The sequence below is a fragment of the Crocodylus porosus genome, unplaced genomic scaffold, assembly GCF_001723895.1.
Source record: "Crocodylus porosus isolate Cpor-Errol unplaced genomic scaffold, CroPor_comp1, whole genome shotgun sequence".
Taxonomy (NCBI): Eukaryota; Metazoa; Chordata; order Crocodylia; family Crocodylidae; genus Crocodylus; species Crocodylus porosus.
Genome location: NW_017728931.1, coordinates 7,609,853 through 7,622,163, shown reverse-complemented (window position 1 = coordinate 7,622,163; position 12,311 = coordinate 7,609,853). Strand labels below are relative to the sequence as shown.

Here is a 12,311-nt window from a genome sequence, read left to right as displayed (position 1 = left end):
GCAATCCAGCTGACTGTGTAGGCATCAATGCCACAGTCACCCAATTTTTTAATGAGGATGGGTTGGGAGACAGTGTCAAAGGCCTTGGTGAAGTCCAGAAAGATTACATCCACGGCAACAACTGCATCCAAGGCTTTTGTGACCTGATCATAAAAGGCAATCAGGTTGGTCTGACATGACCTGTCCCTAATGAAACCGTGCTGGTTGCCCCTGAGCATCATCTCTGAGGCCGGCCCATCACAGATGTACTCCCTGATGATCTTCTCAAAGAGTTTCCCTGGGATTGAGGTAAGACTGACGGGCCTATAGTTGCCCGGGTCCTCCCTCCTCCCTTTTTTAAAGATGGGGACCACGTTGGCTATCTTCCAATCATCTGACACCTGGCCCAAGCACCACGCGTGCTTGTAAAGCCATGCCAAGGGCCCTGCAATAACCCCTGCTAGCTCCCTCAACACCCTGGGGGACTCTATATTTATATATTTTAGAGGACTCTAAAGAACTCCACAGAGCCATAAACAAGGTATGTAAATGACCAATAATGACAAGGAAACACCATGTCAATAACCTCTAATATTATAAAATCCTTAATCCGTCTGTCTGTCCATAACACTTTATTCGTGCTCTGATTGGCTGACTAACAGTCAATCAGAGCGTGAAGAAGCGTTTGGACAGGTGGCAACACGCCGCCTTGATGGCAAGGACACAGGGCACGGAGCAGGGATCAAGGCCAGCACAACTGGCCTCACCCCCACTGCTGCCCTGTTCCCTGGAAGCGACTGCAACAGAGCCTCGCCCGCTCCACCCCCTTGGTCCTTGGAGGTGGCAGCGTCAGCTACATGGGATGGGAGCAGAGTTGGGACACAACATAATTACTCATGCTGGGATGAAAGGCCAAGAGACAGTAACTGCCAGAGCCCCCCATAACACTGTGTTGACAAGAGTGGTGAGCAAACAGAGGAGAGCAAGCTAGGGCAGAATGTCAGTGGGGATGGAGCCAGTATAGGAACCAGCATGGTCCTAGCACAGGGGCAGGCAATTATTTCGGGCAGAGAGCCATTTACCCAGTTTTGACAGGCTGTCAAGGGCCACATGGGTAGCCCCGCCCTTTGACAGGTGCCCTGCCCCCTGGTCACCATCTTGGGACCAATGTCCCAATATCTTGGGCTCCCCACCCACTCATACCCAGTGCCCCCCAGCCCCGTGGTACAGGCAGGGGGCAGGGCACAGCCCCAAACCCCTGCTCGTCAACAGGGAAGAAGCTGGTGCTGAGCGCAGGGAAAAGCGGCCCCTCACCCACCCCATGGCTGGTGCCCCCTGCTGCGGGCACTTGCAGCCTATGTGGGGCTGTCCGGAGCATGCACAGGCAGTCCAGGTGGGCTGCAAGTGGTTGCAGCGTGGGGCACCGGCCACACTCAGCACCAGCTTGTAACTCAGCCCCGCTGCCAGCCTGGCAGTGGGGCTGGGTTACAAGGTGGTGCTGAGCGTGGGGAAGCAGCCCCTCACCCGGTGTCCTGTGCTACAACTGCTCACAGCCAGCCTGGGGCTTCCTGTGCCTGCTCCAGACAGCCCCGCATGGGCTGCGAGCGCCTGCGGCAAGGAATGGGGTGGGCGAGGGGCCGCTTTTCTCCAAGCAGGGAAGGAGCCCAGGGACAAGCTAAGCGCCGGGGCTGGGGGGAGCGGCCAAACATACTAACTTTCCAGCTGAACAGAGAGATTTTTGGCAAGAACGAATTAAGGAAAGATCAGAATTTCTTTAAAAACCACACACACCAAAAGGGAGCATTGTTAGACATTACAGGCCTTTTCCTACATCACAAAAACAATAACTGCATGACAACACTGAAGTTGTAATCAGTCTTGGAATGTGACCCACCAGTACATTTCACACCCATCCTTATACAAGACTTATTTTTGACACTACTTACCTGGAGTTTATTTTAACGTGTTAGCTAGAAATGACTTTGTATCCTAACCTGAAACATATGTTTCCGGGGGGGAGGCGGGAGGGGGAGAAATCAGTTAAGAGCTCAAAAATGACAATTTTAAAGATACTTGAATCTACCATATTCAATAACCACTAATTATGTTATTGCTCAAAGCAAAAGCATGATTTACCTTGTTAGCATGCGCTTGGGTCTAATTAATTAAACGAAAAATGAAAGCATCTACTGTAGCCATCAATGTAAATCCAAGAGCTCTACCTGTGTTTCCAGTTCGGAGAATGACTGCTTTAAGCATTATACAGATTCCCAATTATATTTTTTTATCCTGCTATGGACTTAGAGGTTTCTGACAGGCATAACTACCAACTCAGATCTATTCTCACAAAACATTTGCTATCCCAGCTGTACTCCATCTCAACTAGCTGACATGCAGAAGAATTCCCTACACCTGCACGGGTTTAAACATATAGGGCACATGTGCTTGCAGCAGCTAAAATAGAAGTGGTAAAAATTTGAGCCGGGGCTTTGCGCCTCAGTGCATGTGCCTGAACATGCACTTTGTTATGAAGCAAACTGTGCCACTTGTGGCAAAACAACCCTCCCTGGCTCCTCCCAGATCTGCAGCCAGGGAGAGCAAGAACCCTGGCCAGCAGCTTAGGGCTACTTGCCCTCAGGAACTTCCAAGGCCCAGCCACTTGGTGTCTGGGGACACTAGCCCCTTGTGTCAGCTAGACTGCTGAAGCAGCATCCCAAATTCACTTTTTAAAAATACCCCAAAATCCACATTCTTCCACAATTAGAACAAAAGAGAGAGGGAATGATCAGACTGGCAATGTTTTATTCCTATTTTTGCAATGTTAAAGAAATTTGGAAGCCTACCAGTGTCTCTAGCAGCAGCATAAAATAAATCCTAAATATCTATATGTTTTAATGTTTCCTTTTGGCTTCCTTATCACATGGTGGGTGTCTGATGGGGGGATATGGGGTTTGCAGGAGAAGGGTGGGAAAGGGGGAAACTGTGGGTGTGGGGGTTGCTTAGGAGGGGTGGGTCCCCTGCCCTACACAGGGCAGAGCCCCCGCACAGCATATTGACTACCCTGCCTGCTGGGTCCCAGCCCCTCTCAGGAGCTCCCCACCAGCCCCCTCACTGGTCTCCAGCCCCCTGCTTGTCTCCAGCCTTGGGAGACTGGAGATGAACAGGAGACGAAGTAGGAGGCTGGAGAGAGCACAAGAATGAGCAGGAGGTTGGAGAGAGCAGGGGAAGTCTCTAACTCATCTCCAGGGCCTCGTCTCCAGCCTCCTGCTTCTTCCCTTGCTCATCTCCAGCCTCCCAAGCATATTTCATGCAACTTAAAATGGAATCCAAATAGACAGAATAGTTTAATATTGGAGTTGTTACTTGAATTCACATAGGAGCCTGATCTTGCTTCCACTGAAATCAGTGGGAGTCCTTCCCTTGTCTTCAATGAGAACTGGATTGGGTCCTTTGTCCCTGGTGCCTAAAAGTTTTTTTTGAGTCTATTTTATCTCCAACCCTAAAATAGTGGCCAGGGTGTTACAAAAAGAAAAAAGAAAAGAACCTATGTGATTTAGGAATCAAGGTCTCATTGAAAGTCTAGCACACTAAGTGTTATGTCACTTACATTAAGTTTTGAAAATACATGTGAGACTCCAAAGTTCCTCAGAGATTTCTGAACAAGGCTGAAGATGAGCAAGAGAAAGAACAGGAGGCACAGGAAATCTCCAGCTCCTCTCCAGGGGCTTGTCTCCAGCCTCCTGCTCATTCCCCTGCTTGTCTTCAGCCTTGGGAGGCTGCTGCTACTACCTATGAGTGTGGGAGGGACTGGGGGAACAAACAGCGGGCAGGGGGGGAAAAAAACAGGAAATGGGGTCAATGAACAGGGAGTTGGGAAAAGAAAAGAAATGGGGGCTGGGGCCAGGTGGGGCCGCCCCCATGGTCCCTTCTCCCCCCTCCATCCCCTACTTGCCTGGCATGAAGCCAGGTCCAGGTCCCTGCAGCATGCACCGCTGCTTGCCCTGCACAGGCAGGCAGCCGTTTCAACACTGGGGAAAGGGCCAGCCACAGAGATGCTTTGGCAGGCTACCAAAGTGTCTCTATGGAGAACCAAGCCTCTGCTTACCTCAGGACACAATCCAGGACCAGGCCCTGCCCCACTTTTTTCCCCTTGGGGTATTGTTTGACTCCTGGCCAGGGGTCTAATTTTCCCCAGGCTGCAAATTTGCAGCACAGGGAGCGTTTTTTTGTTCCTGCACGTCTCTCTTGCAGCATCTCAAAGGGGTTTGAGATGCTGCAAGAGGCACGTGCACACTGGTCTAGACACACCCACAGAAGGTAGAATAGGATCTTGGCCTAAGTGATGTAGGTCCCATAGAACAGTACTAACTTTAGATAAAATTAGCTTAATCTTATACTAACTTCCAAAGATGCTAGTATTGAATGTATAACTTCAATTCAGCTGCTATAAGTAGACTTAGAAAAACCAGGTTTAATTAAAGATAACCTTAAATGTGCAGAAGTTTCTATGGCAAACTGCTTTCATCATATGTAATTTTTATAAACATCATTTTGCTCACTTCTCATTCTGTTCATTTCCTCATATCATTAAAGGATGCTGACAGACATGGGGGGGAGGAGGAGAAAAATTAGCTTTATCCAAAGCAGCAGTGCATTAGTTCGACCTGAATCTGCAACATCTGTACAAATCATACACTTCAGTGGGGCTTTTTGGTGCTTTTACCTAAAGTTGATTCAATCAGATATTGGAAGAAAGCACCAAAAAAAGCCCTGCTAAAATACTCAGTCTATAGATATTGGGTAAGCTGGGTCCAGCTAACATGATGTTTCTTCTGGGCATGCGCTGGGCTCAACACAGGGCACATGTAGCCTTCTGAGGGCACGAAGCCTGCCAAGTTTCAAAGAGACAGGTGCAGGGGTTTCTGGTAAACTGCACCTCAAGGTGCTGACAAGCACAACTTGTGTCACTCGCCAGCAGCACCAGTTTCCTGTCATCCCACCTGCAGATCTGGGAGGGCTGTGGGGTTGTGCCAGACTCTTCCTGGGGGTGTGGGCTGCTGGTCTGTGCTTGGGATGACAGGAGGCTGCCGCCACCACCTGGAACCAGTGCTGGGCACAGCCCATACCCAGCACCAGGAAAACCAGTGCTTCCGCTCACCCCAGGCAGAAGCAGCAGCCTCTTGTCATCCCACCTGCAGAGCTGGGGGCATGGCCCCTAGGAGGAGTCCAGCAGTGCTAGGAGGGCAAGTTGAGCTCCATGGGTCTGTCAAAGCTGGTCAGAGCACAGCCCTTGCTTTTCCCACCTCCTGCCACCAGGCTGCACTGACAGCCAGCCCCACAGATCTCAGCCCAGCAGTGGGAGGCAGGGGAGAGCCAGGGCTGCGCTCCGAGCAGCTCCACAGACCTCAGCCCGGCAGTGGGAAGAGTCAGCGGTGGAGCCGCTCAGAGCACAGCCCTGGCCAGTGGCTCTCCCCCACCTCCCGCTGCCAGGCTGCTTTCCCTGCGGAGCAGAGCCCTGACTCTCCCCCACCTCCCACCACTGAGCTGCTTCAAAACTTTCAAAATGTTTTGAGTCCCCTCCTTTCATTTCGAAGCCTTTTGTTTCATTTTGATTTTGCTGTTACAAGCTCAAAATAGCTTCGAAATGAAACACTCATCAAAATTTTGCACCGTCCTAGTAACTACTTGGGTGGATGAAAGACATGCATAGTGTATCTGGACTTCAGTAAGACTTTTGACAAAGTGCCCCAAAACCTTCCAATAGAGAAACTGGAGATATGTGGGCTATATAAATTACTATAAGGTAGACAGATAGCAGGCTCAAGCAAAGGGTAAATATTAACCAGTTTATGTCAGAATGGTGAGAGGTTTCAAGCGGAGTCCCACAGGGGCTCGGTATTATTCAACATGTTTATAAACAATTTGGATCCTGGCACAGAAAGTTTCTTGAACAAGTTGCAGATGACACAAAACAGAGGAGGATTGCTTTACTTGTGGTAGGTTAGGGTGTTAGGTCTATGCTGGATCAGGATTGATGAGAGTCATGTAGAGCTTAAATTATGTTTTGTAACGGATGGTTTGGATAGGGATGATCCTACCTCATGCAGAAGGTTGGACTACATGATCTCTGGAGGTCCCTTCCAGCCCTATTTCTCTATGATTCTGTGATTTAAAATAAATAAAAAGAAATACAGAAGTGGCCAAGAGGACTGAGTAAATACACTGATACATTTTGTATTTAAGTTGAAATATACTTCATATGAGATGGACAAGAGACCAAAATACAAAACTTAAAGGAAACTGATAAGGAAGAGTATAGATTTTACAAAAGCCTATTTTTATGAAACTTTAAGCAAGAGAAATGTTATCAAAACATTAAAAAGGAAGATTTTTAAATAAACAATCCTTTGTATGCTCTGAAAACAAGACAAAGTTCTTAAAACCGTAACACTATATTGATTCCAAGACTTCCACTGTACAAGCTAGAAGGTAACCCAGCAAGTAGAGTAGATAAAGTGACAAACTGCATTTTTGCATCAAGCAGGCTACACAACAACTGCACAAGCTTTTGCTTCTGCAGAGCCCAGTCAAGCAGTCTAGTTGCAACAACCCTCAAGGTACTTAGCCCTCCAATACAAACTTCCTGAACCAGCAGATTATGAGAGATTTTAAAACTGAAGCAAAACCAACCATTTCAGTGCCCTAGACAGAGTAGAGTGCAGAGGGGAGGGACTCTAAATCAGTGCCTAGGGCTGCTAATGCCTGCCCTGTGTGTTCTACCTGCCCTGCCCATGCTACTCATTTTGAAAGGCCTTCTTTGGAGAGTCCAAGAGAAGTCAAATTTTCCATGTCTCCATACACTTCATTTCCTAAGACCCTTACCAAAATGGAAGCCAGAACAATTGATTTTCCTGCCAAGCAAAGAAAGAAAACTTTCTTCTAGAACTTATGAAATGAAGTCATGAGATATCTAGTAGAAGCATCTCAAAAGATCCAGAGATAGAAGTACATTTTCATAACAATATTTATGACCCCTCCATATCTGCAAATGGCAACTCAACTCTCTACAGTGCTTAAGGATTAAATTCACCACCACAGTGCTGATTGTAGATACAGAAACTAAATCACAAACTGGACAGACCAGGTTATCAAGGGCTGGGATAAATTACAGTAGCTGAAAAATAAACAAACAAACAAATAAACAAAGTAAATTTTCCAGACCGCTGTATTGAGGTAGGCTCCAAAACTGCAAAACCAAGCCATGAAAATATGCTCCATCTCCTGTAGGACAGGAATGGCAATTACTTAGGTAAGCCACCAACCAAGTGTGGGTGCTGGACAAGGAGGAGGAGGGGACACTATTTACAAGGAAGAATACAGAAACTAGCATTGTCTCCATCCTTACTTTGTTCCTGGCCAATTCTGCCCACAATTTTAGCACGATTACTTACATGCTTCTATGCCCAAATAAGCTAAATAGACGAATTCTGAGACTGTATTTAAAAACCACGCACATACATTGTTCATTTTAACTAAACACTCACCAAGATGGCAGAGCAAGTGCTTTCAAGCCATCCATAAAAGGCAGAGGGTTTAACTGCTGACCGATAGTTATTCAATGACTAATGCAACAATTACAGTATGAACTTGATAAATGAAATAAAGGTGCTGACTTATGAGCAATAAAGGGGAAAAGCAGCAGGAATTCTCATCTATAAATGAACAGCGCAGCAAGAAAGAGAAGCCATTCAGAATTGAGTCTTTCATTTGTACTGTTATTGCCAGCTGTCAGCATGTCACAAATTAGATGTTTCCTAGTACATATCCAAACTATTGTTTTATCCAACCAATCAGAACTTAAACTGGATGTCCTCAACTGAAGACAGTTTGCTCTACAATCGAGCTGGAAAAAAAAACTTGGGGTTGTAACAGACTAATTCCTGAGCAGATATGACACACAGGAGGATCATGTAACAGACAAACTTCCAAGTAATGCTTGGGTTGGGCTTTTAATGAGTATTACCTCATTAATTTAAGAGCACAAAACCCAATGACTTACAGAAGGACCTGTGCACCCAAAATGTAACGTACTCTTGAAATGCTTACTGCAACTGGTGATGTTTGGTATGTCCTTTTGTAGTATTTATCTTATACTTACAGACAATAAAACAGTGAGTTTGTGGCAGACTCTACTGTTGGCACAGAAATAGGACACTGCTGCTCTGAAGTGGTTTCAAACCTTTGGGATGATGATATTATACTCTTGTTGTTTGCAGGATTCATTTCCTATTACAACATCATTTTAATTTTGATTAGGGAGAAAGTAATACTTTAAATAAGGAATCTGTATTGCTGATGTTCAGATTTCAAAGGCTCTCTTCTCAGTAATCTCTTAAACAAATTTGGAAGACAGCTACAGTACCAAGACACATTTTAACTCATTTATAATATTGAATGGGATAGGTTAATAAGATGCATTAAACTTTCCAAAAAAGAAAATATTTATCTTCCATCTCTGCACATTTTTCATATTCCATAATTTCTGCATAATCCTGCCTGAATCCATCCTGCCTCTAAACAAACAAACAAGAATCTCCATAATTAACTACAAAGATTTTTAAAAGTTACCAGGGAACTGATAACAATTGATCCGCTATTTTAACAGGTTGAAAGAATCAAAGCTCGATGCTCCAAGAAATGGTCACTGCTACTTGATTAACAAGGACCCATAAGAACTATTTGCATGTATCATCCCATCTTGGGAAGAAAAGAAAGAGGAGGCATAATGGCAAAGGACTGCTTATGCCAACTGCTAAATGATTTCAGCTTGGTGGAAATAAATACACATCAGTTGAAAATGTTATTGCAAATTTGGAGGATTTGCTTAGAGAGAACTGCTCAAATACTGAACCAAAAACAGGCATTAAGATGGATGTGCATCTCTACTACATAAATGTTAAGAATGGTATTTTATATACCAGACAAGTAACTTCCATCTTTTTATGAATGTTAACACTAGCACTCACAGAAAATAGAACTCTTCCCATAGCCACCAAGCATTCCCTTCCCTGCCCCTCCCCCCAAAAAATTCAATGCATCATTGTTTCACTATGAACTACCTTTTCATCTCAGGGCCCAAGGAATGAGAGAGGAAATGAAGAGATCCTTCCTATCTAGTATCATGTCCAGCTCCCCATACCATTTCTCTGAAAAGTTAAAAGAGCCAGTCTGCCCCTTTTGCTACCTGCCATCTCAAAGCTATTCAAAAGCATCTCTGAGTGGGTGTATTTTGCCCAACACACTGCACCGGGGCGGGGCGGAATAAAAAAGCCTTTCCACCCCAAATTGGGACAATAATTCAACCCAGAATTGCCTATGCAGGACTGTTCATCTCTTCATCAGACCACCTGCAGCTTCAGGTGGTACACCCAAAATGTCAGCAAATCAATAACAATTAACAATTGTTTGTATCTTGAACTAGAGACCAATGACCACATCATCCCCAGACTAGGTGACAGTGTATTCATAAGATTAATTCCTCCAAAATATGCTATAAAAGGAACCAATTAAGTCAGCAATCAGCAACATTTTAAAGCTGTGAGCCAGACTGCCCCCGTTTCATAGTTGTTGGGGCTGGAAGGGACTTTACAGATTATTGGGTTCAGTTACCCTGCACTTGGGCAAGAAAGACTGCTGGGGTCAGATGTTCAAGTCAGAGGTGGGTGGACAATAAAGGGAGAGAGCTCACTGCTGGTGTTTTTTCCCCAGCATCTGCTGTCAAAGCTCTCGGTCATCAAATGTTGTCAAAGCCCCATATCCACAGGCTGAATCAAATGGCCAATCTGTGCATACAGCCAACTTCAGTAGTTAGTAGTATAGGGGAAAACAGTGCATTGTTGAAACTGGTAAGAATGATGACCCCATCTATATTCAAAAGCATAACCCAAACAGGGGCATGGGAGCACTTTCAACTACAGATGCAAGATAAGCCAAAGAACTGAAAGGTAAATATGCACGTTCCTCAAGGATGGACAAAGCCTACGTAAACAAACTGACCTCTCCTCTGAACAGAATAAAAAAGTTACATCTTTCTACAGGTAAACAAAGTCAAGGTGTGCACACCTACTGAAAACCCCTTTTTGATACCATTCCATCCTTGGAGGTTTTTAAGACCAGGCTAAACAAAGCTTTGGCTGGGATGATCTAGCTGGGGATGATCCTGCTTCAAGCAGGAGCTGGTCTAGATGACCTCCTGTAGTCCCTTCCAACCCTAATTTTCTATGATTCTACAATACTGAAATCAAACACTGAAGTGTCTTCACTGTAATAAAAATAAGATCTCATACACATACAGAAATGGGAATAAAACCTAGGTCAGTAAGTTCCAGATGCCACAGAACAATCACTTCAGAATGTTTAGCACCTGGTATCAGCAAGCTCATTTTCATCTGCATGGCCCACCTACTGTACCGCACCATGCACATTCAAAATTCCAAAATTTTTCCCCCCCACTCTCCCCACTGTGACCTCTGTATCTTGCTTGCTTTCCATTTTAAAACTTCAGGTTTTGTTTGTACTAGATGACTACAATAACTACAAGGCCACCAAAAAAAGTTATAGAACTTGTGAGTTTCAGGATCCTGTTGTTTTGCAGAAAGGCAATAACAGGACATGGATTATCAAGAATGTCTAAACCTAAGTTTGGTTTAAAATGCAATTACAATGGCCAAATTAACATCTGAGACGAAGGAAGCCTTCATTAAATATTCAGCACCCTTTCAATTAATGAATGAGATGCCACAATATGCCTTTCCAGGCAGGTAGCAGCAGAGAAACATAAGAGACTACGTTTTAAATTGGTAATAGTTTTAAAGAAATAATATTTGAAAAAATATCCAATTCATGGCATTCAGGTTGCTTTTATACACCACAAAGAAAAATATCCAGCAATGCTACCTTTAAAAAATTCTCATAGTACATCAGAAGCAAATATTTTGCCATGTTCAGAGAGGAACATGGAGTCACTGTCAGCACATAAAAAATATTCTCCGAATTCTATTATTATTATTACTAATCTTCACAGTACCGAGAAGATTTTATCAGCCATACTTTTTGTATTGCACATATCTCTGACAGTGGAGAAAGCTTCACTTTTAATATTGATGAGCCAAGTATCAACATGTGTTTAATCATACACCAAAGAAATTGGTTCATCTGATTTATTTTAAGTAAGACAGAGATCATAAGCTGCCTAGTTTTCCTGTTACAATCAAGTCAGAGGCCAACTTAATCTGACCCAGCACAGCACCAGGGGAGGCTGGATGCTGCAAGTGATCCATAAAGGCGACCTAGAACAAGCAGCAGCAGCAGCACGCTGAGAATTCAGTTCCCACACTTCACTGCTAGCCACCTTCCATTAGTAACCACTGCTAGACAGAGCCAGTCACTGCCAACTGAGTTTACTCCCAAAGCTGCAGCAACTTCACTCCCTTTACTGATGCTAAGCAAAGAGAAAGTAAAAATCCATGAAGCACAGAAGTATGGATTAGGCTGTGAGGTTCAAGGTGGATTTCAGAGTCCTGTCCATCATGATTTCACCAAGGGAAACCATGATGCATAGTAACCAAGGGGAATGGGGGGAAAGCAGAAAAAGTGAGAAACAGGCACACACACACAGAAGAAAAACAATGGATATTTGATGGTGCAAAAGGCTGCAACAGAAGACCTTCTATTTGTGGGCCCATCCAAAGGCTCTTAGGTCCTTAATGAAGGCACCTGTTCAGCAACTGGTAAATTACCCCAACTCTTCCCTTGAAAACAGTGAGATCCTCCATGTGGACACGTTGCCACAGACAGCAAGAGGAAAGAGATAGAGACCACACGCAGGCCAGCCGCTTACTGGGCCTCTGCTGGACCCAACCCGGCTGCTGTGTCCAGCTCCCAACGTCTAAGCAACAGCAGCCTCAGGCCCAGCAAGACCAAACCCTGCACATCTACCTGTGCCGGTGCTCATCATGTCCTTGCCCGTGGATCAAGTAGCCTCCGAGGTTTTTGCCCCCATTGCTGGTATCCACGTGAGGAATCAACACATCCTCTAACCCCAGATCAAAGCGTTTGTGTTTAGAAGAGTCAGGCAGGAAGAAGAATGCCCCGAAGCAGAGAGTGATGAAGGCACTGAGGATCAGGAGCAGGATGAATTTCTCGGACAGCCGCAGCGTGGCCCTGTGGTGTGGGAAGGAGGCGGTGCCCACGTTCAGGGCCGGGATCCTCCGCCCGGACAGGGGCAGCAGCGCCGGCGTGGTCATTGCCCCGTCACGCGCGGGCCCCGCGGC

General features: G+C 45.3%; 1 protein-coding gene across 1 annotated transcript in view; it reads right to left on the bottom strand.

Moving 5' to 3' along the window:
• The window catches only part of MAN1A2 (mannosidase alpha class 1A member 2), a 176,739-nt gene extending 164,434 nt beyond the window's left edge, over window positions 1-12,305 (bottom strand). Inside the window, exon 1 of the mRNA XM_019543856.1 lies at window positions 11,977-12,305. Coding sequence (XP_019399401.1) covers window positions 11,977-12,284 — 308 coding nt within the window. The 5' untranslated portion in view covers window positions 12,285-12,305. The remainder of the gene's footprint in view (window positions 1-11,976) is intronic.
• Between the last annotated feature and the right edge of the window lie 6 nt (window positions 12,306-12,311).